The 25,123-nt window shown below is 54.0% G+C and overlaps 6 protein-coding genes and 2 non-coding genes across 8 annotated transcripts; 5 read left to right on the plus strand and 3 right to left on the minus strand.

Moving 5' to 3' along the window:
* Positions 1-1,555: 1,555 nt before the first annotated feature.
* Positions 1,556-4,407, minus strand: CONPUDRAFT_84030 (aldo-keto reductase). Its single transcript, XM_007773764.1, has 9 exons — positions 4,315-4,407; positions 4,166-4,253; positions 4,005-4,096; positions 3,713-3,947; positions 3,596-3,662; positions 3,400-3,537; positions 3,276-3,325; positions 2,425-3,222; positions 1,556-2,370 (listed from the first exon to the last, which is right to left on the minus strand). The coding sequence occupies exons 1-8, from the start codon at positions 4,352-4,354 to the stop codon at positions 3,066-3,068; spliced, it is 867 nt and encodes a 288-aa protein (XP_007771954.1). The 5' UTR covers positions 4,355-4,407; the 3' UTR covers positions 1,556-2,370; positions 2,425-3,065.
* Positions 4,408-4,799: 392 nt separating this feature from the next.
* CONPUDRAFT_t87 lies at positions 4,800-4,879 on the plus strand. Its single transcript has one exon. It is a non-coding gene; the product is annotated as a tRNA-Thr (tRNA).
* Positions 4,880-5,405: 526 nt separating this feature from the next.
* On the plus strand, positions 5,406-5,477 carry CONPUDRAFT_t88. The gene has a single exon. It is a non-coding gene; the product is annotated as a tRNA-Glu (tRNA).
* A 1,911-nt stretch (positions 5,478-7,388) lies between these two features.
* On the plus strand, positions 7,389-8,447 carry CONPUDRAFT_61553 (glycoside hydrolase family 16 protein; the record flags this gene model as incomplete). Its single annotated transcript, XM_007773574.1, has 3 exons — positions 7,389-7,666; positions 7,731-8,302; positions 8,374-8,447. The coding sequence occupies 3 exons, from the start codon at positions 7,389-7,391 to the stop codon at positions 8,445-8,447; spliced, it is 924 nt and encodes a 307-aa protein (XP_007771764.1).
* A 1,798-nt stretch (positions 8,448-10,245) lies between these two features.
* Positions 10,246-11,426, plus strand: CONPUDRAFT_61821 (Aldo keto reductase; the record flags this gene model as incomplete). The annotated part of the gene is made up of 7 exons (XM_007773593.1): positions 10,246-10,325; positions 10,384-10,475; positions 10,534-10,768; positions 10,822-10,888; positions 10,953-11,090; positions 11,165-11,214; positions 11,270-11,426. 7 exons carry the CDS (start codon positions 10,246-10,248, stop codon positions 11,424-11,426), a joined length of 819 nt encoding a protein of 272 aa, XP_007771783.1.
* Positions 11,427-12,093: 667 nt separating this feature from the next.
* CONPUDRAFT_145872 (uncharacterized protein) lies at positions 12,094-13,008 on the plus strand. Its single transcript, XM_007773765.1, has 4 exons — positions 12,094-12,120; positions 12,176-12,314; positions 12,376-12,712; positions 12,772-13,008. Exons 1-4 carry the CDS (start codon positions 12,111-12,113, stop codon positions 12,799-12,801), a joined length of 516 nt encoding a protein of 171 aa, XP_007771955.1. The 5' UTR covers positions 12,094-12,110; the 3' UTR covers positions 12,802-13,008.
* An 18-nt stretch (positions 13,009-13,026) lies between these two features.
* Positions 13,027-16,083, minus strand: CONPUDRAFT_84033 (uncharacterized protein). Its single transcript, XM_007773766.1, has 12 exons — positions 15,892-16,083; positions 15,789-15,841; positions 15,696-15,730; positions 15,608-15,642; positions 15,211-15,548; positions 15,055-15,162; positions 14,929-14,997; positions 14,579-14,870; positions 14,142-14,516; positions 13,900-14,087; positions 13,477-13,838; positions 13,027-13,420 (listed from the first exon to the last, which is right to left on the minus strand). Exons 1-12 carry the CDS (start codon positions 16,053-16,055, stop codon positions 13,190-13,192), a joined length of 2,250 nt encoding a protein of 749 aa, XP_007771956.1. The 5' UTR covers positions 16,056-16,083; the 3' UTR covers positions 13,027-13,189.
* An 898-nt stretch (positions 16,084-16,981) lies between these two features.
* Positions 16,982-24,720, minus strand: CONPUDRAFT_92059 (P-loop containing nucleoside triphosphate hydrolase protein; the record flags this gene model as incomplete). The annotated part of the gene is made up of 10 exons (XM_007773767.1): positions 16,982-18,495; positions 18,543-19,032; positions 19,091-19,215; positions 19,317-19,409; positions 19,463-20,365; positions 20,415-21,265; positions 21,316-21,658; positions 21,720-22,288; positions 22,340-23,213; positions 23,265-24,720. 10 exons carry the CDS (start codon positions 24,718-24,720, stop codon positions 16,982-16,984), a joined length of 7,218 nt encoding a protein of 2,405 aa, XP_007771957.1.
* Between the last annotated feature and the right edge of the window lie 403 nt (positions 24,721-25,123).

Raw genomic sequence — 25,123 nt, forward strand, 5'->3', positions numbered from 1 at the left:
CAAGCAAGTTGTGTTCCGCAATCGCATCAATGCATATGCGACGGTCGAAGCCATGAATTCGTGGGCGCTACCGGTCGCGGAAATATTCGCGAGAAATGTTCTCGCTCATATGTTGCACTTGGGGCGTGTGGAGTTTAATAGCTGTGCGGTGACGGCGCACCATGTTGCTGCGCTCCGGAAACTTCCACAACTGCGGAGGATTGCGTTCTGGAAGTGTTGGTGGGACACTAATGACAACGGGCTCGCGACTCTCGATCCACAGGCAGACGGTGGTTTTGGGAACTCTGTAAAAGACGTGGAGCTAGAGTTCACGTTCGCTGGTAACGTGCCAAAGTGGGCATATGAGGCCCTCGCTGCGACGTCGTCACTATGCTGTATAGCTGTAGGTGAACTAAATATTCTCCAGCAGATAGGAGCCGAGGGGAACTTGCAAGAGGATGTCCCCGAAGTGCTTGGCAGCGTACGCGAAATCTACATCAGATTTCCTGCGCATTATAGCGTTGATACTGATCAATGGAGGAAAAATATGGAAATTTTCAGCAATGCCCATCTCTGGCTGGTTTTTTATCCAAAAGTGGAGAAACTTGTTCTCTTCTCTCAATGGGTACATCGTCAAGGGAGTCATAGGCCATTAGACAGACCCAGAAAGGTGTGCTCTTGTGCATTTCTCATCATGATAGTCAAGTCAATAGAATTATTACACACCCAGATCGTCCAGGACATCACGAATCTAGCGACAGCAAAGTTTCGCTATCTACGCCGTCTCGAAATTCTGGACCCAGGCTGCGACAGCACGCACCTCTTCTTCAAACGAATCCTTCCCGATGACGTGCTTCGAAAGATGGTACGCAAGGTCTGCCCAAACCTAGAGTATTTCCGCTTCGGACCTCTCGAGTGGAAACTCAAGTTAGGGACATGGATTCAAGGTACAAGGTCGGGCAGTTAGAAGATGACGTCTTTAGAAAATACTTGACAGATGCATAGTTTAGATGGGGATGAGCGGCGTGGTTATTAGTAGAAATGGGAGGCAGGAACCTCGGAAGTATGCAAGGAAAACAGACAAACTGCTTGAGTATCGAATAGAACGATAATGTAGTACATCATGAACAATCAAAATTAACGAGACCCAGCACGGCAAAGGAGGACAACATCTATCAAACTCTCTAGAGAACCGGTGAATGCGTGGCAAATAAATTTGTCACAGCCTAAGTGGACGCTTGTTTGTTTTCCCACCGTTTTGTTTGCGCGCTGCGCATCTCGGACCTACCTTGCGTTGTTTGCGTTACACCATCAATCAGCCACCAGCGTTTTCCAACATCAATCTATGGAACACATGAACTTCACATGGGCTAGTAAGTTTCACCTCCTCTGTCGAATGTTGCCTAGGTTTTTGCTGATGCTTAATCAACAGCCCCACTGCGCCGCACTGGGAGCAGGCTCCTGCCTGTCATCCCAAACGAAATCTATATAGTCATCTTAGACTCTTTCATCCCATCCAGTCGCTTCGCAAACGCAGACGAGCTCAAGTCACTCCGTAGCTTTGCTGCCGTCTGCCGCTTCTTCTGCCACCTTGCCCTACCTAAACTTTTCGCACGTGTCGTTTTCGATGGCTCTGACCCGGAAAACAACGCCACTAGCTCTGGACATCGCATGACAACGTGGGCGCGTGCTATTTTAGCCGGTGAGCGCCCTGCGCTGACGACGGCGAGCTTCGTCAAAGAGGTCGTCTTCCGCGACTGGGCATGGGAATCTCAACCGCAGTCTCAGTCCGACCCCACGACGTTCAGCATGCGCAGCTGGCTGATTCCGTTTGCGGTGCTGCACTGCAAGGCGATCGCGCATGGGATGGCCAACGTCGAGGGTGTCGTCTTCATGGGTACAACGATTACTCCGCACCACGTCCGCGCACTTCGGGCATTACCCAATCTTCGTAATCTGGCCTTCAGAGGCCGTACCAGGTGGTCCAACGCTGGATCCACCACTATATATGGGCTTGCGGAGGGTTTAGAGTATGTCATGATTGAAGGTCAGGCCTGGGCTTTGCCGGATTGGGCGTGGAAATCTCTTGCAGCATGCCCGTCGCTTCGCAGCGTGGCGGTAGAAGGCATCAGGATGATATCTCGGCTTGGTTCATGTCTTCAAGCCGAAGCAGACCCAGGGGCGAGAAACATCAGTCCAAACGAGCGGCCAGCCCATGGCGTGAACGAGCTGCATGTGCGAATGCCGCCTTTGTATTCCAGTCTCTCGTTTCTTCCAGATGTCTTTCGCTGCGCGGATGAGTGGGCGCGGTTTTTCCCTGGGCTGGAGAGGCTGAGAATATCTGTCAAGCCAGAGCTCACAGAAGACGCGTTCATGGAAAGGGCACAATTGGGAAGTACATCATCACTCTCAAAAGCTTTGTCAATGTTACTAACTTCAAAACAGGCCATCGAAGATTTCGCACGCGGTGTCACCGACAAGCTTCCTAGTCTTCGAGTTCTGGAAGTCGACGCGGAGGATGCGGAAAAACTCGCAAAGTTTGAACCCGTCCAGCCAGAACTAGACGATCGGATGGATCACAGCCTTCAAAGACTATCGAATGCTGTCGGAGCGGAGCTGCACTATGTTGCCCATGGGTCGTTGGAGTGGCGGCTGGAATCAGGGCGCTGGAGGCAGGGAAGGCGAAGCACAACGAGCACCCATATACACCCTTACGCACGATTCTGCCCTAGAGACTGAAGTTGCATTAGGCAAAGAACATAATAGTGTATTTTTTTTGCGTTTGCTGGAAGTACGCGATGCATTTAAACGCATGTTAGGAATGTTCATGTTCGCAACGGGGATTCTGACTAGGAACTCAGGCCACTTGAATGGAGTTATGAACGGGGCTCATCGTTGATGCAGCTACTAGTCGATCTTGTATGTCGTATTGGGAAAACGAGCAGATTATCTTTTTTCTGTCGAATCCAACCGCTTGGAAAGCGTCGATCTCCGTATAACACTACTCATATGGACATCTATAGGTACTGTACAAACTCCGATGTTTTCTTCTATATAATAGCGTTCTTCAATTTCCTAGTACTTAATCAAGGCTCATGCACAGGGACCCAGCACACGGCGCCGGCATCGCCGATGTCAAGTGCGTCCAGCCTCGCCATCTCCTCCGCGGGGATCTCCCACCCGTACACCTCCATGTTCGCCTTGATGCGTTCTTCGTGCTCGGATTTGGGGAGCGGAACGAAGCTGGTACAAAGTTAGCGTGGAGTCGCCTAGAAAGGAGTGAAGAAAAGCCTCACTCGTGCTGGAGGGACCACCGGATCAAGACTTGAGGGACGGTTTTTTGGAGCTTTTGTAGAGCGCGGTGTCAGCATCAGATTCGCTTTCTGCTGGGACCTACAGTATTGCACGACGACGACGAACCTTGTCAGCGACGCTTTGGATCACGCCGTTCTTGTCCTGGGAGAAGTTGAACCGGATCAGGGGGGAGTATGCCTGCAGGACGATGTTGTTCTTCTTGCAGTACTCCACGATCTCTCTCTGCTGGTCGAGAGGGTGCAGCTGCGTATCGCATTGCTCAGCTGACCACGGACAGCGCTGAGTTGATCTCAATGCGTACCTCGAGCTGGTTCACGGCTGGCTGCTCCAGCCCTGCTTCGCGGAGCTCCTCGAGGTGTCGGACGCCGCTGGACAAGATCATCACTGTACTGATAACTCAGTCTGTCATGCTGCTCACAAGTTAGAGACACCGGCAGTCTTGATCAAGCCCTTCTTCTTCGCCTCCAACAAGCCTCTCCAGGCCCTCAGTCGCTTGGCCGGCCCGCCGTGCGGACTGTGGAGAAGGTAGAGGTCGTAGTAGTCTGACGAGCCAAGCGGCTCCCGCTTGCCCTCCAGACCGTACTTGAGTTTCTTGATAGAATCCACGACTGCGGACTCAGTGTCGTCGAAGTCGGTCATGTAGACCTTTGAAGCTGCGTGGTTCGAGAGTCAACATATATTGTCGGTTATGGGGAGCGAGTAGGCCATACTGATGAAGAGCGTGGAACGATCGACGCCGGCAGCCTTGATGCCCACGCCGACCTGCTGCTCGTTCCCATAAGCCCGAGCGGAGTCAACGTGGCTGGATAACGGAGTGAAAGGGCGAGTTCAGCTAAGTGGTTTAGTAGTAAACGACTTGGACAGGACGCACGTATACCCATGCTTGAGCGCAGCTGTAACGGCCTGGGCGCACCGGGCGTTCTGGTACACTCCAAGCCCGATAGTGGGAATCTTGTAGCCTACGGGTTGGCCATACGTGAGTCTTCCCATGGAATCTGCAGAATTTGACTAATGGCTTACCAGAAGGCAGAGTAATTTCCTTCGGTACGGAGTCAGTCATAGTAGCGAGGTGCCTTGACAGAAGCGCCAGACGATGGGCAGGATGGAAGGGTGAGGTCCGGCGAAAGGCAGCGAAGGCAAACATGGTTCATATACACACACTATGAGCTCGTGACTACAGCTTATCAATGCTCATCGATGTCATCGTGGTTGAAGGTTGAGCAGCCTGTCTGGAGCGGCCGTACATAGACGAGAGGAGGTATGCGGTCGTAGGAATTACTCTCATCCAAACGATGTGTTCGTGGAAGCAAGAATACGAGAATGTAATACTTCAATAACTTTTGGTTGGTGACGCCGTCGATGCACGAGTGGGTGGGAGATCGCTATTGTTGGAGGTTCAGATGGTTTAATGGACGTTTCAGTCGCAAAAGCGGTACACGAGTCCATATGATAACATACGAAATGGGTCTACAATTATGGACCGTGTGGGAGTCGGCTCTGTAAGAGCCCGCTTAGCTCAGTGGTAGAGCGCGTCACTTGTAACATTGAGATGATGAGGTCGGTTGTTCAATCCAGCCAGTGGGCATATCTTTTACCAGGAATCGCCATATTTTTGACTCAACCACATAGCTCTATACTAATTCTCCATAGGATTTAGTTACGATTTAGACGTACACACTGCAGACAAACGGCGATTTTATCCGGGGTGAAACCGAGAGAAAGAGGCAGCGAGATGAAAGCCTTTTCCTCCGAGTTTTGGAACCCCCTTTTACACAGGAAAAGGTTTTCTTTTAGCCGATATCTGCGTTAATTTTGCGCTGGTAAAATGGACGGCTTACCGAATTTGGACTCAACCTTCCCGATTTGGACGTGTTTCTATCTAATCTCCGCACAGAAATGCAAACTCCGAGGCAAAAGTTCACTTTTTCAGTAACTTTTTGTACAGCAAAAGATGGGTGAAAAAGGCTTTCATCTGTCCGCCTTCCTCAATCACTTTTTGTAACAGAGAAATCACAGTCTGTCTGTAGTGACAACTATCGCTATCTTCAAGTCTGATAGTATGAACATCATTTTCGCAAGTCATAATCGGCCATAGACTCCATTACAACATATCGGATATGGTGTAACGGCTAACATTGCCGCCTCTCACGCGGCAGCTCGGGGTTCGACTCCCCGTATCCGAATATATTTTGGTCAATAACTTGAAGCCCCCCGAGTTTTTCTTGATCACGTTTAAGCCTAAGCAATATGATTTTCCAGGCATAGTCTCCGTCAAGCTCAGACTTGCTGCTGTTTCCTGTACGACATCTTGTTTGATGCATGAATCCTTCTATCAAAGTGTACAAAGGTTCTCAAGATTCAAAGTCTGACCCAGGAAATTCTTCGGGGCTTTGGAGGATGGGATCCAACTGAAAGCGATCAGCCTACGTCGTCGACCTGTGATACGTTAAAAAGCTTGGCGTTGGTTTTTATTTCAAATGGATGCGCTCTACTATGTACACACGTCCACTTTCATGATTCATTCGTAGAGTTGTGTTGTGCGATGTCCAACACGGTGCCAGGAGGTGGAGGTGGTAGGGCCACTGTTCCTGACGTGGCTGTGCAGCCCCTGCACCACTCAAATCTCCACTCCCAACACACTCGTCTCTTTGTCGGATATTTATTTTGTGGACATTCGACTCAACGAGGATGTCAAGTCTGCATCCATATGTGTCGTCGCCGGAGCCTAAGGATTGGACAGACTACACCAAAAGCCTCGAGATTGAACTCTCTTGGGAATTTGCAGTGCCGACGCCTTTTTGGCTTTTCAGCCGAGTTGCAAGGATGGCCTGGAAAGCCTTGAGCGTACGAGATGTTGTCTGCTGTTGTAAGTGGCTACGAGGATAAGGTACGTTGTGGTAGCCCTTCGTCTCGACTAAACATTTGAATGAGCGAGTGTGCTACGTGTCAGGTCCTGCCCGGTGCCGAATAGTGCGGGGAAGTGAATGGGCCCTTCTCATAAGCATGTCATCTCCTGTCGTCTCCTCTGGTCACACTCGCAACATGTGTGTGTTGCAAAATGTCTTATTGCTCATTCAACGACAGCTCTAGGCACAGCGGCTTCGTCACGATCACAGTCGACTGTAGCACAGTGTGATCACTCTCTCGTCGTCTTGTCAACTGACGTTCGAGCTGTGCCGGATTGTGTCGGGCAACGTCAACGGGGCGCGGGGAAACCTCGCTGCCAACCCCAGACCCCCCCAGCTGAGCTCAGTTCGACGCCCTCAAATCTCCTGTGACGTGCATTTTTCTCTCGGCGTGAGACCAGCTGATCTTTGCCGGGCTCAGCTACAGCTCACAGTTCGTCGGCACTTCGAGGTCCGTAGTCTCGTTGTACTGCTGCGATGGCCTCCTGCAAGGTGCTCGAAGGCGAAGAACGGAATGTTTTCGGTGAGCGCGGATCTGCTAAAATCGGACCTGTCAAGCATTTTGGCTCTTGATCCTCTTTTGGCAACTGGCCCGGGCATGTCCGCTTCTTCGTTTTTCACCTTCCACACCAGATCCTTAGAAAATCATGCTCATTTCGTGAATATGTCGACCGAGGGTGAATTTGAACGCCGCAGCAGCACTCGTGCCCCGTCATCTTCGTGGCACTTGCGAGCGCGGTTCCTTCCAGCTTGAAACAATCAGTGCCTCTTTGATCATGCGGAACCGGAGCATGGTGTGCCACGTCGAGTGCGCCACTTCGACGAATCCGGCGTCTCAATGTTCCAAATTGCCTCCTTCGTGCTTTTGAACGTCTGGCCTAAAGCTCCCGGTGACCATGGGGAAGCTGTCTGGAGCTGTCTCTTTCCATTTCTTCCCCTGGGGTCGTCATGATGGCAGCTTGTGTCTACTCCGCATGGTCGGGTAGATCTTGGGCGTCACTCATCTCTGCTTGCTTCGCTGGACGGAGGGGGACGCGTAACGCTTAAATACCACGTCGATTTTGCTCAGAGTTCTCCAAGTTCTGAACCCAGTTCTCCCCAGTCGTCGATCCACCGTACACTTCCACCCCCACCCCTCCATTTATCGTCATGAAGTTCGCTGTTGCCTCCGGTCTTGCCGCTGCCTCGATGGCCGGCTCCGCTCTCGCCAACACCTACACCCGCTCTGACAACGTCGTCGGTGACGGCTTCTTCGACTTCTTCTCCTGGGAGAACATCGCCGACCCCACCACCGGCCGTGTCGTCTACCTCGACCAGGCCACTGCCAAGACCGACAACCTGTCGTACACCAAGGGCAACTCGTTCGTCATTGCCGCTGACTCGACCACCACCCTCTCTGCCTCCGGCCCTGGACGTAACTCTATTCGCATCAAGTCGAACAAGACTTACAAGACCCACGTCGTCATGTGAGTACTCTGGTGTTTCATCTTCAGTCAAGAACCATTATCTGACCTCGTTTTCGCTTTCAAGCTTCGACGTTGCGCACATGCCCGAGGGCTGCGGTACCTGGCCCGCTCTCTGGGAGACCAACGAGTCCACCTGGCCCAACGGCGGCGAGATCGACATCGTCGAGGGCGTGAACAACAAGGGCCCTAACCAGTCGACGATCCACGCCGGCCCCAACTGCGCTATCCCCGCCTCGGGCGGCCCGCAGATCCTCGGCACGATTGCGACCACGGACTGCAACTCGAACGACAACGGCAACGCCGGCTGTGGCATCACGTACAACTACGACCCGAACTCGATCTTCTCCGGGTTCAACAGCGTCGGTGGCGGCTTCTACGCCATGGAGCGCACCGACACCCAGATCAACGTCTGGTTCTGGGAGCGCAGCGCCTCGGGCATCCCCGCAGGCGTCTCCTCGCCCGGCGACAGCATCGACACCTCCAACTGGGGTACCCCCGCTGCCGCGTTCCCCAGCACGTCGTGCGACTTCTCGTCGTTCACGGACCACAACATCATCGCGAACATCGACTTCTGCGGTGCCTGGGCCGGCTCGGCCGACGTGTACTCGGCGTCGGGCTGCCCGTCTACCTGCGTTGGTGAGTTTGATCTCGCTCACGCGTTCTTGTCTCGTGTTCTCGATGCTCATCTCTGCGTTTCTTCCCTCCAGACTACGTCAACAACAACCCGTCCGCGTTCACGAACGCGTTCTTCGAGTTCAACGCGATCAACGTCTACCAGTAAACGCCCAGCGCTTCCCTCCCTCTCGCATACCCCCTGCTGCGCTATAGACGTACGCGACCACACACGGAAAAGGGCGCACTTGCTGCTGCTGCTACTTATCATTATTATTGATTCAACGTCACTTATTGTTGTTGTACCTCACGGCATATCAGGTATCTATTTACGATGTATTTACGGGATGGACGACAATGTCACGCATCCTCTGTTGTGGATCTTTCGCATTCTCTCGTATTGATTGCACTTCGCCTCGCTGCAAGGTAAGTACCGTATCGAGGTGGCCAACTCAGTTTCTCCGAGCTGCGCGTGTTTTGTTTCTTACTCGGCTTCCGGTCATCCGATTGTACCGACTGCGCTTTTCATGTACATATCCGCCTCGTTCGTTGGGTTCTTCGGTGCTCTGACATATGCCAGCGGGGCAGCCAGTGCAGTTCATCACTGGCGACGCGCTGGCGACGAGGGGACCATCGCCACATGCGCGTGCTTGCGCGTGGTTCTTGGCGACAGTGTCGGAACTCGCGGAACTCGGAAGCAGTTGCCATACACGGGCGTGTATGGTCAATGCGATAGCGTCAGGGGCTTTTGTTTTCAAACTTCGTGCACTTGCCAAGGAGAGTTCATTGTGGGCGGCGAGCTTATCAGGCTTTTTGTGTTGGTATGGGGAATAAGGTGAGAGCGGCAAGTGTTGCTTTACCGCTGGTGCTGGACGTACTGCTGGCGGTATTGTTCAACGCCAGCCTTGTGCTGAGCCTTCGTGCCTGCTACGTAGGATGCACTTACTGAACTTCTTTGCATACACAGGAATTTAGGGGACTTGACGGCATGAAATAATGAACGTGAACCATTTTGCGATTTTGTATCGCGCCTGCGGCGCACAAGCATCTTCTTCGGATCCCCGAGCCACGAATGTGTACGCTGGGCTTTATTGTGACTAGCCATTTTCAATGTCGCGAATCGTGGGATACGTTCAACGAGTGCAGTTTCATGGGCAAGCTTGGTTCTTCTCCGCATCCGGATCCGTTTCCCATGGGTCCTCGTTGATCGCGTTAATGGTACGCTGCGTCCGTTGCATTCAGTTGTTTGTGCTTCCATTGGCTGGGGTGATAGACGCGACGTTTCAGGGTGCCGTCATTGTTGCCTGCTACATCATGCGTTGCAACTTGTTCGAAGATGCATCTCGCAGTAGCTCTAGTCACCGGTCGATTGATGATCACGGAGGACAAGGTGAGCAGTGAGTCGACATCGTGACGCTCGTGTTTGGGAGTGATGACTATCGTGAATGGCGAGCGCTAGTTTCGAGCCAACCGCTCCCATCTCGCGTCTACACCAACCAAACGCTATCGATATTGCACTACCACAGCTAACCTACGTTTGAATATAGATCTCCTTCTCCATACTTCCTCAAACACGCTATCTGGATGAGTAATGCCTGTGACACGACGCATCCTCACGTCTACGGCCGCAACACCCACCAGGCAGATTGCTCACCCATCCCACCAACGACCCTCACTGAATCGTGGTCACGGCCGCAACGATCGCCAGACAAGCTATTCAAGCAATCCCATCGATGGACTTCGATAGGTTCGATTGCGTATGGGGCGTATATGAACCATGCTTGCCTTCACCGCCTTTCGCCGTCCCTCTCCTCTTCGTCCTGCCCATCGACTAGCGACACTGTCAAGACACTTCGTCACCATGACTGACACAGTACCGAAAGAGATCACCCTCACTTCCGGTAAGCACAACGGTGCTTCTGCTGTGGTGTGCTTGGGGGGACTGACCGCCACGTGCAGGGTACAAAATGGCCACTGTCGGGCTTGGGGTGTACGAGAGCTACCAGTGTGCGAAGGCTGTCCGGCTTGCGCTGAAGAACGGATACACGTGTGTACTTTACATGCATTCTGCTACCAGAACGCTCAGCTGAGCTTTGTTGTTTTAGCCATGTCGACTCCGCTCGGCTGTACGGGAACGAGACGCAGGTGGGCGAAGGCATCAAGGCTTCCGGCGTCGAACGCTCCAAGCTCTTCATCAGTATGTCCAAATCGCTCCCACATGTCTGATACTGCGGGCTGACCTGCGCTCCACGCAGCATCAAAGGTCTACGCGACAGATTTCAACGACACCGAGTCCGCCGTCGTGGACTCTGTCAATAACCTCAAGTACGGCATGGAGGGCAAGCGGGGCCCGCTCGGACCGTCGGACTACTACGATCTCTACCTTCTGCACAGTCCGCACGGCGGGAAGCAGAAGCGGCTCAAGGCCTATAGAGGGCTGTTGGAAGCGAGAAAGAAGGGATTGGTTAAGAGTGTGGGCGTCTCGAACTAGTGAGTGGCACGGTCAGTGCGAGTTCTTGGTGTACTGATGATCGATTGTCCAGTGGTCCACATCATATCGAGGAGATTCGCCAAGCAGGCCTGGAGATGCCAGTCGTGAACCAGCTTGAGGTACGCTTTCAGATTGATTCAGCCATGTCCGAAGTCCGCTGTCGCTGAGCAAGATATTACGCAGCTGCATCCGCTCGACCAGCAGAGACCGATCGTGGAGTACTGCAAGAAGAATAACATCGTGCTGCAGGCGTATACACCCCTCATCCGATTTGACTTCTCCGGCGACAGGAACGGCGTAATTCAGAGTGTCGCTGACAAGGTTCGTCGTCATCCTGTATCACTGTGTGACCCAGCGCGCTGCGAATCCAACGCTGACTCTGCGCTCCCGGACAGCTCCAAAAAAGCGCCGCTCAAGTCCTCGTGCGGTGGTCCCTGCAGCACGGGTAAGTCTTCTCTTCCCGACTCCTCAGCTGACTTATAGAGCTGATCCTGCGCTAGCTTCGTCCCGCTCCCCAAATCCGAGCACGAAGAACGCATCAAGACGAACGCGGATGTGTACGGATGGGAGATACCCGCAGAGGAGATGGCGAGGCTGGACGCGCTCGACCTGGGTGATGATGGTGCCCTCAATTGGGTCCCTGTGCACGAGCCTTGATTCAGTCCGAGTACGGGAGGGGAACGCAGTCCTACAAAATACAGATATCGGAAATTTGGACTTATAGATGTCAGCATAGAGAGCTTGTATACTTACTGATACTGTTATTGGCTCGAGTGAAGGGTTGAAATGAGGATGATCGAAGACCGGTGGTAGACTCCGGAGATAGCGATACGAAAGCCAGATTTCGCGAAGATATGATGGACGACTGCAAACTGCAGCAAAGGTCGATGTGCGGAGTTCGGCCCGCGAGAGTGCAATGCTTGCTGTCGACGCGGACGCGGCTCGTCCTTACTGACCTTTTATCAACTGTTGTGCTCGCTTTGAATCACAAATCACATCAAACGAGCTATGAAAGCAGAATGGCGTCAATTAACAGACTCGGCGAGCTCAGCCCAGGCAGCGAACACCTCAAATGGAACCAAACCTTGCCCAGTTACACCTGGTGCCCAAGGTTCACGAGCGTCTCCTAGGTCATCTGAGCAGTATACAGGAGGGATGACATAAAAGTGAGACTTGGCGTGGAACACAAGACGCCGAGCCTGCGACAACAAGTAAAGCACCCGCTGGCTCCTGTATTCCAAACCTCTTCGAGACTCAAGAGGAATATGCTGGCTTTTGACTTCTCCCTCATACCTCCACATCACCCAGACCTCTGGATTGTAGAGCTGCGCGCCGTAAATCATGGAAACAGGTGAGTAACCATCTCTTGTGTCGACTTGACCCACTCTGAACGTACAACAACCCAGAGGCTTCAAATTCGACATCCTTCGGACGACGCTCCAACCGCGTAGTACCCTGTCGATTTCACAACCACAACGGGTGCTTCAAAGGCGTCAACTGCACCTTCTCGCATGAACCAGACTCTCGAAGCTACCCAGACCAGACGTACGTCGCACCTCATCGACATTCGCCATCGGCCTGAGCTAACTCGTCGCTGCCATCGCAGCGGGCGCAACGTCTGCCTCTTCTTCCTCCGCGACAAGTGCAAATACGACAACAAGTGCGTCTACTCGCACTCGAAGGAGCACCTCCCCGCCGGCGGCTGGTGGGAGACCGACGAGGGCAAGCAGCAGTTCGAGGCGTCGCTCGTCGCCGGAGGTTCAGGCGCCGCCGCCGCGGCGACGACGTCACGCCCGTGGACCGGGGCGGGGCGGCCGAAGAAGCCCATGAGGCGCTTTTCGAACGATTATATGTCCGACGACGAGGGCGTGCTTGGGTACAGCAGCAGGGACGTCAACGAGCTGTTGTCGCAGGGGGTGAAGCCGTGGGACGATGATGCCGACGTGCGTGTTCACTAGTCTGCACGCGTTCGTTGCTCTCGCTAAACTTGTTATGCGGACAGGATGTTATGGGCGCTATCTCTGGCTACTAGCTGAGAAATAGGCCTACTATATGCGCCAAAAATATTCAGCGAAAGGTGTCACGCATGCGTGGGTTACATGTATGAGTAACATCAGACTCTGCGTCCCAGTGTCCTCGACAGGAAACCATTCATGTCATTCTATACTTCTGTTCATCGGGTCATCGTTGGCCCTGTCACTACGAGTTGGGTAAGACCCAGAATAAACATACAGTTGCCGTATGAGCAGCGGGAGAGACAGAATCGGGCTATCATTTCAGATGGCGCCTACATGACTAGCATTACAAACTGTACACGAGAGGTCTAGAAGATTGGTGGAAAATGGGAAACGGTAGTTCTACAGAACGACGACACGAGTTCGGCTGCGGCAGGACAACAAACGAACAAGGGGGCTCAGAAATCAGAACACGAAGGTGCTCAAGCGCACTTTGATGTCGATGAGACGCTTCATTCTCGTTTCGAGGGCAAGCCTGCGGGCGGCGACAACCGGGTCCTCGCTGATAAGCTTCTCCGCCTGCTCCGTGAAGTCGGACGTGCTCATCACGCTCGTGAGCAAGCTCTTGGAGAGACGGGCGGACAACGAGCGGTGTAGAGTGTGCTCGATGGTGAGCGGCAGGTGGTCGATGATTCGCTTCAGGAGAGTAAGCGTCGTGGATCAAAATGAGTAAGAGATCAGAGCAGACTCACCTTGTATGCTACCTGGAAGTAAGCGCGGACGTCCGCCATGACCACGAACTCGTCCTCGAAGCTGCCCCCAGGGACGAGCTTCGCGACGTCCGCGGAAGTCAGCCCTTCGAAGCCGCTTTGAACGACCGCTCGAAGAGGGTCTGCTACGGCCTCAATCTGAGCGCCCCCCGGTACTCCCGTGTGATAACTCGTATGCGAGTTGTAATATGACCTGAAGTGACTCAACCAGGACCCCCGCAAGTTGTTGTATGTAAGCGTGTCCTGGGTGAAGCTCGGTGACAGCTCCTGCGTCAGCGTGTCCTTCACGGCTTGGCGGGCCTCCTCAACACAGGTCTTGAGCTCCTGAGCGATGCAATTGCTGAGGTGAGGTACAACATGAGTTAGAATTGTATGAGACGTGCGATAGGATGGTGCCTTACTTGACGTGGTTCTCGAGAGCCTTGAACCGGCCAAAGTGCTCCTTGACAAACTCTTCGACGACGCTGTTCAGGATCTCACAGATAGACGCGAAACACGCATTGGCGTGGGTCTCCCAAAGAGAGACAAAGCTCCGGATGAGGCTGGCTTTTGCCTCGAAGGGCACGTTTCCAGGAAGCTCCCACGTCGTGGATCTGACATGAAATTAGCAGGCGACCATGAACCGCAGCAGGCTGACTGGAGCTTACTCGTGGATGACCTTGCGGATATCAAACAGCGCCATCGGAGTGACACGCGGATCATTCGTCCATGTGACGTCGTCCCGAACCTCCTGAATGTCGCCCACTGAGCTGTACTCGAACGCCTGTCCCGGAAAGGGACGAAACTCTGGTGCAGTACTGCGGATGGCAGGCTTGAAGATGGCATACACCGCACGATTACGCTGAGCAAGCTTCTTGTAGTCGCTGGTGCCGAAGACGGCCTCCTTGAACCTCTCGCAGAAGTTGTTGATCCGCGTGAGAACCTCAATGCGTGCGTCCAGACTGGGGGGCTTGGGAAGTGCGTTCATGTCGGCGGTGGTCTCATCGAAGAGTTCGTCGACCTTCGCCTTGATGTTTGGGAGACTATGAGACAACGACGAACAACCGGATCAGCGCATGCCCGAAGAGTAGTAGAGATCGCGTACGAGTCCTCGATTAATCGGCACAGAAGTTTGCTAACGTCATTGACGAATCCCGGTACACCAAATCGGCCTCTGTCGGGGATATCACACCAGGGGCCCGTCCTATCAAAGAACTCTATCGCGCGTTTCTGCGCCTCGGCGCGACTGATCTTTTCGTCCCTCTCGGCATCGTCGGGGAAGCGCATGCAATAGTATCCGTGGCGTAGGCGATGAGCGCGTCCTTCTAGGACGTCTCGCCACTTGCGCCGCGCACCTATAGCCCCGTCTCCGAGCATATCCGGCTTCGTGAGGACACCTGCAACGGTGAAAGACGTTCAGTTTGCCGTTAGTGGTCTTAACAGGCAAAGCCAGACCTATTGTTCGTCGTCCTTCTCCGTCTGCGGCTCTGGCCAGTCTCACGGACTGCTGGTTCTCAATGTCGTCTGTGGTGGAAGAGTTGCGTAATGAACGAGGAATATACCACTAAGCGGTTTGCCCACCAGTCATCGGTATCGTAGTAAGGATGATCGTCCGGTCCTTCTGAATGTATGCTTCGACCAAGTTGCGAACAAGCTCAATGACATCGTCCTCTTCGTTTTGCACAAGACCTGCGGGGTGTGTCAGCGATGAAATGACACGGTTTGAATGCGACGAACCGGGGAGATCGATGAATGACAGGTCGGTAGCCTCCGGGTCAAGGATGGACACGCAGACAACATTGCGCGAGAACTTGAGCGTCCCCGAGCTGTTGAAATCCTTGAGCTCCTGGTAGTTCTTCTTGTAGAACCGATGCGGAGGGTCTGAGGGGTTCAGAACTGCAGCCTGGGCGCGGCGGAGCCATATGTCGACATCGTTCTTGTTGGTAAGCGGTCGGCCAAAGGGTATAATGCGGGACTGAGGAAGAGGTCGTCCATTCGAATCGTAGTCTGTGCGAATCGTAATGGTACAAGACCATTCCGAGGTCGCACTGGACATGGTACACTCCATTGGGCACCTGACGACAAACGTGCGTATCAGCCACGTCGCCATACTGAGAAAAAACTCTGGACAAACCGTGTGCACGTTCCGCTGTCCCTTGGGACGTTGATCTAGAAGAAAGACCGGTTATGAAGGAAGGAGTGTAAGAACATAGGCGACTTACTCCGCTCACGGCTTCGACTAGAGAACTCTTTCCAGCTATACGAAAACCATTTAGAGATGGACATAAGGTATTAAGCGCAGGAGATGCTCTCACCGGATTGGCCACCGATAACCGCCACAGAGGGTAACTCAATCAGGACCTCCGCTCTGCAAGGTTCAATCAGCAGTGAAATAGGGCTCTAGGTAGGTGAACATACCCCATCGCACGGAGGTCATTGATTAGGTCCATGAGCTCGCGCCGTCTGAATGCATATTCCGTCGTAAAGAGCTCGATGTCGTCAAGCAGCTCTGGATCGGTAGACGTTGTAGACGGTGGCGAGCTAAACGCACGCGCCGTAGGGGACGATGGTCGCGACGACATGAGTGGAAGGGTAGTTTCTCCCGTTCCGGATGTTCGGTTGAAAAACGACATGAGAGTCTAGAAAGTTCAGGTTTGAAGGGAGAATGGACTCACGGCTGCGCATATATACAACTCGGAGGTGAGCGCTTATCAGTCCAAGATAGGTCTTTGGGCAACGGGTAACTTGGCAAATTTAGATCCTATTAGACCTGTACTTTTGGGAAAGAAGACGCCACAACTTACGGCACCCCTATCCTCGAATCAAAAGGAAAGAAATGATGTCCTTCCCACGTCACCCACAACCAAGCACGCCTTCTGGGATGGAGGTGTATGTTTCTAGCGAATAAAGACGGGTCTTGTTCTCCCTTAAACTATTCAGTCTATTCAGTGCATCCTGAGAAGAACGTTATCAGGCACTTGTTTGTTGGAAACAGAACACCGATCTGATGTATTGGATACAACTCACGCACGCTCTGCAGTGCTGCTGTGGACTCCTATTCACAGCTTTTGCCGCTTCTTTTCGTCGTTAGACAACCAAGTTCTGCGTTCGTTCATGACGTTCAATGTTTGAGGTAAAGCGGGCTTTGAGCTCCCAGCAGTCTCCCAGCCCATGCAGGCTGGCTCATGAAGTAAGGACGAAGGACGTCAGCGGATGTCAGTTGACGAGATAGTTCGAGCGCAAGCTTGAATTTACCAACTTCGCGACGTGTTTGATCGGCAATGAAATTCCCACGTTATTTGCTTCTCACCTCCTCGAGTCACCCCATTCTTAGCGCCCTCTTCTTATCGTTGGCCCTGGCAATTGAACTGCTTGAATTGGCTCGCTTCAGTCCGTATGGTATGGCCCGTATGATCTACGCGTAGAAAACAACAACTTGACACAGAAGCTCACAGCACAGTGTCAGACCCGACACTCGCGACCCTCCCTGGTAGCGCATCTAGCTCCCCTAGCGCAGCTGCGACCTATGCACGAAGTGAGAACCACCTGCACAACGCCATCCGTCCGACTGAGGGATCCAATGATACCCCATAGGACAGGCGCCCATCCGCTGCAGCTTCTTATTAGCTTCCTCGATCTCCCGCCGCCTCTTCTGCTCCTCTTGCTGCTTCCTCCTGAGCTCGGCCACCGCCTTCTCTCGCGCCTCCTTGGCCGCCTTCGCCTTCTTTCGAGCCTCGTCGAGCTTGCGTAGAAAATCTTGCTGAGCTGCCTGATCCTTCGCTGCCTTCATCTTCGCTTCGAGCTGGGCAGCTTCCTTATCGCGCTGTTTCTGCTCCGTGATCGCGCGGCTCATCTCCTTGTGGTTGTTCTTGACTTCATTGGCGAGGCGATCCTGTTCTCGTTTGATGGCATCGCCGTCTGCCTGAAGCTGTTTCCATACTTCGTCGGAGACCCCTGCGTCGCGCCGAACGGCGCCGGGTCCAGGCGATGCGCGCGTAGGTGCGGTCGGAGTTGTCCTGCCTGACACGGTGTGCACAGAAGAGGTAGGCCGAGACTTTCCTGCGATACCAGGGGGACGAAGCTGTGACGAACTCGGCGTGGATGGTGAGCTCCGGCCCTGGGGTGGTATGGATGGCTTTGATGTGCTCGGCTTTGGCGCATTGGGTGGTTTCTGGTTTCTTCGAGCGCTTGAGTCCTTCGGCGGAGCCGGGGGTGGAGGCTTGGGTGGGCCAGCGCTCGCAGAGCTCGAGGACGACGCAGCCGGAGGCGGTGGCGGTGCAGGCCCGCTCGCCGACGCCATTGGCAGATTTGCGGAACTAGCAAACGTGGGTTTGAGGCGAGGCACGTCGGAACGCTGGCGCTCCTGGTCCAGCATGTCCTTCATGATCTGGATGGCTTCGTCGGCGGTGAGCGAGGGAGCGGAGCCAGGCTGACTTGCAACCCCCAGGAACGCTTTCTCAATCATCCTCTTGCCTACACCATCCACCACCGTTCGTGCGTTTCCCCAGTTTGGTGAGCGTGACATGCGCTCGATGATCGACTCCATCTCCTGGTACGCGGCTGACGTGGGGTCTGAGAGCTCGGCGAGTGTGACTTTAGACTTTTGCAGGCAGAGGTCGAGGATCCTGAGGCATTTCTGCGGGGGTATGTTGCCAAGAATGATCTCATCCGAGAACCGACTGGCAAGCCCGGGGTTGGTGCCTATGAGCGCGTTCATCTCCTTTTCGTACCCAGCAAATATTATAATGAGTTTGTTCTTGAACTTCTCCTGCGTCATCAAGCCGACGACAGTGTCGATGGCCTCCTTGGCGAAGTGGCCTTGGCTGAGCTGATAGGCCTCATCGACGAAGAGGACCTTGCCGAGGGCTTTCTCGAAGAGCTTTGTTGTCTGAGGGCCGGTATGACCGACGTACTTCCCGACCAAGTCCGATGCGGCACATTCGATGAGCTCTGATGACGCGAGGAAGCCCATGTCGTAGTAAACTTCGCCGAATTTGCGAGCAATTGTCGTCTTCCCGGTCCCTGTACCTGGATTAGCATGCTATTGAGCAGAGACGTTGTCAGCATACCTGGAGGTCCCTTGAAAATAAAGTTCGTAGGAATGCGCGTGCGCATGTCAAGCCCTTGAGTCTTCATCGCGCTCGCGATCTTTTGATAATTACCGAGTTTTTGCACGATGTCGTCGCAGCCGACCAGGTCTTGGAACAGCTTCTGCAGATTGGCCGCTGCGTTCTGAGCCCTCTGCCAGTCCGGGTCGAAATCTTCAGGTTCGAACATCACGTCGGAGCGTAGATGAGGAGGTATCTTCGAGGAGCGCTGTTGATACTTCATCTTCGCCAGGCTGAGCATGTTCTCGACCTCGCGCCCGTTGCCGAAGTTGGGGCGGTTCTTCGCGCGGCTGAGGAGCTCTTGCGCAACCGACTTGGCGTGGTCGGTCGCCTGGAGGTCTTGTGTTTTCATCTTCATTTCCATGATCTCCATCAGCTGCGGCTCGGTGAAGTCGTTGAACGTGAAGGCGTCCTCTACACGGAAGCGACTTGCGAGACCAGGATTCACGTTCTGCGTAGAATGCTAAGTTAGGCGGAGGGCGCGACCGAAGATAATGAGCGTAGCTTACCTGGAACATTTCCTCCATCTGCTCCTTGTATCCTAGCAAGAGAACGCATCGGTCTTCTCCGGGGACGCTCTGTATTTCCGCGACCATAGTGTCAATCACCGCGGTTTTGAACGAATCTTGATGGCCTGAATTCTTGGAGTAAAGCATATACGCCTTGTAGCGGTGATTAGTACAGGTTTCACAATGATCAGCAACAGAGAGAACACACCTCGTCAATGACAAGGACTTTTCCCGACTGTATTGCTGAGGATCGCCTTCGTGTTTTTCTCCGAGTGTCCCAGGTAAGCACCGACGAAATCACCAGGATTCTTGACGACAACTGCATTGGGTTAAATCAACACTAGGCTCCCGCAGATATAGATATCTGCTTACCTTCGCCGTTACTGAGTAAACCAAGCTCACAGAGAATCTGCCCGTAGAGCTTCGCAACCGTTGTCTTCCCCGTCCCAGGCGATCCTAAAAAGACCCTGTTCAACGACATCGCCAACGGCTCCTTCTCCTGAAGCTCGCGGTGATAGTTGGTGTTGACGAGATCGATAAATGTGCGCACGGCATCCTTCACGGACTCGAGCCCGGTCATACCCTGTAGTTTCTGCCAAGGCTTGCATTTTGGTATAACCTGAGATGGGTCCGGTCCGATCAAGTCCTCCTTCAGCAGCAAAAAGTCGTCGGTAGGCTGGGCATTCATACGCTCCTTCTCGACGCGCTCGGCCTGGCGCTGGCAGACCTTGGTGAACATGTTCTGCAGCGCTCGGGCGTTCCCGAACCCTTCACGCCCTCTCCCACGGCCCAGTCGACGGACAGCAATCCGGACGTACAGACCCTGCATCCCGTCCTCGATTTTCATCCGCCCAGAGTACTTCTCCACAACGAGCGCCTCCAGCATGACGAGGAACTCGGCGTCTGTGTAGTCGGCGAATGTCAAGCTATAGGGAACGCGACTAGGAAGACCGGGGTTGTGATCAAAGAACTTCTCCATCTGCTTCGTGTAGCCCGCAAGAATGAAGACGAGCGTCCCGACGCGATTTTCCATCTCCGCGAGAAGAAAATCGAGGACCTGGCTGCCAGACTGCTGGTGCTCGGAGACGAGCTGGTACGCCTCGTCGATGAAGATGGCCCCACCGCCTACGGACAAAGCTTTCTGTATCATTGTCTTGGCTCCGCCTACGCCCTCGTGCGCAAGACTTGAACCTGTTGTCTCGATGAACGCGTCTCCGGGGAGGACTTTGATAGATTCCAGGAATTGCGAGTACAGTCGCGCAACTGTTGTTTTCCCTGAAAAGACTCATTAGCTCATATAGACCGAATTGGTCGACGATCATACCTGTGCCGGGGTTACCCAGAAGTACGAGGTTGAGGCGTTCTTTGTTGGTAGGAACGTTTTGTCGGCGGAGAAGGTCGATATGAGCCTTGATCTTCATGACCTCCGCCTTCACATCTTCGAGCCCTGTCATTGCCATCAGTTTGTCGATCGCTTCATTCTTCTCGCCGTTGATTCGCTTCAGGTGGAGCCATTTCAGGTGAGACGGAGAAGTGATCGGGCCAGATGGCTGTGCTAGGGCAGCACCTGTTGCGGGAGAAGTTGAGGCGCCCTGTGAATTTGAAGGCACCGGTGTGGTCGGAGTTGGATTCGAGGCTGGAGGGTGAGCAGGGTTCGAAGTGTGGTAAGCACCGGGAGGGTTTTGTGAAGAGGGAGAAACAGGCCGAGGCGGAGGGGCGTTTGACCCAGGCACGCTGCTAGAAGTACGCTCCGAACTAGGCGGAGGGACCGATACTCGATTGTTGCGGACGTTGGCAATAAACGCGTCGACGTCCTTCTCCTTTTGATTGTATGCCGAGTCCCGCTGACGCTTAAGTTCAGCATCAGCCAAAGCATCCAGCTTGGCTTGTTTCTTGGCCTCCAGCTCCGCCATCCGTTTGTCGTGCTCCTCCTGCTCCTCCTCACGCTGCAACTCGCGCTGGATCTTCTCCTCGAGCTCTTTCTGACGTCTCTTCTCTTCGTCCTCGCAGGCCTTGCAGATCTCTGGCGCCCCTTGGTGACATTTCCACCGAAGGTTGTGGCGATTAGCGTCGCATTTCTTCGAGTACTGATGTAGGCACTTCATTGTCGCGTGGTCGTCGATGGCATGGCACATGAGCTTGCACTTGTGTATTCCACAGCTAAGCATGATGTCGCTATTATAACATTAGCAGGCTGTCTCGATGAGCTAGCGAACGGAACGCACCAAGCTTCAGCGCACCCGCCGTCGGGGCAGATCTCGTCAAACTCCTTATCCGTGCTCAGAGTAGCGGTGCGATCGGGGTGGCGCTCACACTTCACGGGGAAGCCTTCGTACATGTGCCCGTTATCCTTGGCGAGCTTGAAAAACTTGGACCATAGCGCTTTCGCGTCCTTTTTCTTTGTATTCAAGAATGTGCGGGAGTTGCCGATGAGGATCAGACCATTACGGGCTCGCGACAGTAGGACATTGACACGCTCGGGGGAGTCCATAAATCCTATATCGTTTCTCTGATTGGATCTCGTCAAGCTGGCGATGACTATGTCGCTCTCTTCGCCCTGGTAGTTGTCTGCATCGCCGTCGATATTGAGATACTGAAACAAAGACACAGAAAAGTCTAAGTCACATACCAATGGTCGCAATTCTGATACGTTTCTTTGGTGGACCCGACGTCTTCGGGTCAAGTATACCGGCACGGATAAGCTCGAATGAGTCCAGGTCATTGAGTACTGGGTCGCAGTCCTTCTTGAGCAGGTCGCGCATCTTCGACATCTGGCCCAGGTACGGGGTGAGCAGAACGAGGTCGTCGGTCTTGTACCCTTGCTGCGCCAGATAGCGGACAATCTTGAGGATCATCTGGACCTCGTAAGTGTTCTGCTTAGACGAGGAAGAGTCGCCGTCGGCTTTGTCGGCGATGCGGGTGTCGGTGTCTTCCGGATGGGAATGGTCGATGAAGACGATATTATTCTGCACTCCGCGGATGTTGGCACGCCCGATCGTCTTGGGCGCATCGCGTAGGTCAGGATAGGTGAGTGCGCGAATGAAAGCGGAGATTTCGGGACGCATGCGGTGTTGAGCGCTCAGCGCATGGTGAGGGTATCCTCTAAGAACGAGGCGCTCGAACAAAGACCTATTGAGCTCGTATCCCTCCCCCTTTTCGACTGTCAGAAGGTAGTTGTTGACCTTAGGCCGAAGCTGTCTGAAAAGAAATGGATTAGTGGCATGCAGCGAGTGAGTGAACAGTACGCACTTGTGATCCCCGATCAAAATCATCTGCGATACACTTTCTCCTAACGAAGTGAGAACGTGGCTCTCAAGGATCTCGCCCGCCTCTTCAACGAGTAGAACATCAGGACGCGCTTGGCGGATCTCCTCCGTGAGTTTAGCTGCGCCCGTAGTTGTACACCCGATAATTCGCATGCCCTTGAGCACCGCCGCCGTTGGCTCGCGGCTGAACTTCTCCAAGAGCTGGTCCTGCACACGGTTATAGCTGTCCGCGGCCGAGCAGACGTTCTCGATCGCCTGCTTCAGTATCGCTTCCTTCCATTTGGCAATGCGGTCTAAACGCTCCTGCGGTGACATCTCCCAGATTGCGCGAGCGTCCTGGACGTTCGCGTCGTCCTTGAACTGGCCCGCGTCGTAGCCACGGTGCCAGCGGTACAGGAGCTCCTCAGGCCCAACTTCTTTTCCATCTGCTCCGACCCTCGTCATCCCGTCATCATCCTCGTGCGAGACCTCAAACGCCGCGAAAAACTCCTCGTCCTCGAACTCGAGGTACTGAAGCAGGTCTTGGTATGCAACCCGTGACGCCATTGCGCCCTGCACAGCCCGCTCGAGGTCTTTGCGCAGCGTGAGTGCGCTTTGCTTCAGCCGGTCGATGATTGTCCAGTCCGCTTTAGAGCGCCGAAACGCTTGACGCCGGTTATGCATGCCGAGGCGCGCCATCTCGGAGTTGGCCCGCCCGCCGAGACGGATGATGGTGTCCTCGGAAATGCCGATTTTGATGAGGTCCTCGAGGAACTGGTCAAGTGCGTGGTTGGTGTAGCAGACGACGAGGATCTTCTGCTCCGTATATTTGTGTATCGCTTTCGCGAGGAGGGCTCCGATGAAGGATTTACCGGTACCTACGGAGAAATGTCAGCGGAAACAAAGACTTCAGACAAGTACATGCGTGCCTGGTGGACCCTGGATAAGGGAGACGCGTTGAGTCAGGCCCGCGAGAAGGGAATCTGACTGAGATTTGTCGAGGACGATGCGCGTTGGCGTCTCCAGGAGTGGCTGGATGTCCGTGTCCGGCTTGAGAGACAACGGTGCCACGACTCTCGTAGGTACGACCGATGCTTCTTTGAGCGCCTCTCTGTCTTTCCAGAAGAGTAGCTCGTCGGCCAGAGGCACGCTCTGCATGCGTTGCAATGCCTTGAGCACCGGATCGAACGCGAAGACGGCGACGTCGATCTGAGTGATCTTGATCTTATCGGGGACTTGGAATGCCTGAAAAACTCTGGAGGTGCTCGCCCCGCCCTCCAGCTCGAGCACGACTACAGGCGGCTTCTCGGCAAGCAGCTTCTCGACGCGATTGACGTTGGCAAAAGCGACGAGCTGGTCGTTGTCGATGATGCAAACAAGCGACTGGTGCTTGAGGAACTTCGAGTCGTTCTCGAGGTACTTGAGCCGGTCCTTGTCTGGCACGTTCTTGAGCGACTTAAAATCGTTGTTGCATTTCACCTTGATCCCCCACCGCTCCGTCTTGTCCTCCTTCCCCGTATATGCACCCACCAACTCCACATTCTCTATCGTCACCCCGCGCTTCCGGCCCTTCTTCTTCCCGAGCGTGATCTGCACCTCCTCGCGCATTTCGTGAACCATGTCCTCCCGGAGTAGACGGAACGTGTTGTCCAGATAATCGGCGACTCGTGTTTCTTCGCCTTCGGGTTCGTCAAGGAACGCACCGGGACGAAGAAACGCGGGCCGTCGAGAGAGGATTTCATCTCCGGTGGGGAGGATCGCGACGCTGCGGAAGTCTGCGAAGTCGTTGTCGTGACGCCCCCCGGGTCCATCCGGCGAGGCGACACCCTTGGGGGTCTTGCTAGACTTGTAGGTAGAGCATATATGGTGAACTTGATAGCCAATTTCTTTGATACGGGAGTCGGAGGAGTTGATAAGACGATCCTGGACTGTCTGTTGTTGAGCGACCGTTCGGTAGGGAAGAGTGTCGGTGTGGGTGAAGGAAAGAAGACGTAGCAGGATTTCGGCGAACGCCAATGAGGCTCTATCATCCAGCTGGTCATCATCGAACGCCTTCACGAATGCTGTCCAGAAAACGGGCGGGTCGACGACGGGAATGAGAAGATGCTCGAACAGGTTGTCGAGCTCTGATGCTTTGAAGAAGTGTAGCAGAACGTCGGTAGCTTGACCGTTGAGGAATGTGGTGCCGGTGTCGTGACGCATAGCAAGTTGCAGCGCAGGAAGCCCAGACGAGCTCTCGATAAGGCGTTGCACACATCGCGCGCTATCCTGGGCGCATATAGCCTCGAGGAAGATGCGTGCGTTCTTCCCGTCTACTTTGACTTTGTCGTTGAGGACATCGTTGAACCGCTTGTCGAGAAGCTTCTGCCTGTTGCTCGAGCTCATGGTTGCAAGGGAAGGACAATCGACTGATTGCACAGACGCAATGTAGCCTAGGCGCTCGTACAGCAAGAGACGAGCGAATCGTGGTAGGCGGCGTCCAGAATAGAAACGATCTGCGACGCGTTCAATTAGGCAAAACCAAACGACGCGTGTTGTACTTACGTGCCATTGTACGGTGTTGGGTCACTCGGTCATGACAAATATCGAATATAAAACAGAGTTTTGAGGCTGAGACATGTGGAGTATATGCGCGCAGTCGACCCGGGGGACGTTGCACTAGGGCACCTCCAATAACGAAGCAGCGCTGAGTTCGCGGCCAAAAGCGGCGGTGATTAGTCAGCAGAAGTTACCGAAACCGTCGTCCCGTCCTCGCAGCTCCCCGCTGGCCAAACCTTAGCCATCACTA

This window comes from Coniophora puteana (assembly GCF_000271625.1).
Source record: "Coniophora puteana RWD-64-598 SS2 unplaced genomic scaffold CONPUscaffold_11, whole genome shotgun sequence".
Taxonomy (NCBI): domain Eukaryota; kingdom Fungi; phylum Basidiomycota; class Agaricomycetes; order Boletales; family Coniophoraceae; genus Coniophora; species Coniophora puteana.

What these genes read in the sequence shown, in the direction of transcription:
- CONPUDRAFT_84030 (XM_007773764.1), bottom strand. Translation starts at nt 4,354, where the DNA reads ATGACTGACTCCGTACCGAAGGAAATTACTCTGCCTTCTG. An exon ending in GGAAATTACTCTGCCTTCTG is followed by an intron (nt 4,254 to 4,314) that starts GTAAGCCATTAG and finishes GCCAACCCGTAG; the next exon opens with GCTACAAGATTCCCACTATC. An exon ending in TCGTTCCACGCTCTTCATCA is followed by an intron (nt 3,948 to 4,004) that starts GTATGGCCTACT and finishes CGAACCACGCAG; the next exon opens with CTTCAAAGGTCTACATGACC.
- CONPUDRAFT_145872 (XM_007773765.1), top strand. An exon ending in CGAAGCTACCCAGACCAGAC is followed by an intron (nt 12,315 to 12,375) that starts GTACGTCGCACC and finishes CTGCCATCGCAG; the next exon opens with CGGGCGCAACGTCTGCCTCT. An exon ending in CGTGGGACGATGATGCCGAC is followed by an intron (nt 12,713 to 12,771) that starts GTGCGTGTTCAC and finishes TTATGCGGACAG; the next exon opens with GATGTTATGGGCGCTATCTC.
- CONPUDRAFT_84033 (XM_007773766.1), bottom strand. Translation starts at nt 16,055, where the DNA reads ATGTCGTCGCGACCATCGTCCCCTACGGCGCGTGCGTTTAGCTCGCCA. An exon ending in GTCATTCATCGATCTCCCCG is followed by an intron (nt 15,163 to 15,210) that starts GTTCGTCGCATT and finishes CACACCCCGCAG; the next exon opens with GTCTTGTGCAAAACGAAGAG. An exon ending in AGAAGGACGACGAACAATAG is followed by an intron (nt 14,871 to 14,928) that starts GTCTGGCTTTGC and finishes TCACCGTTGCAG; the next exon opens with GTGTCCTCACGAAGCCGGAT.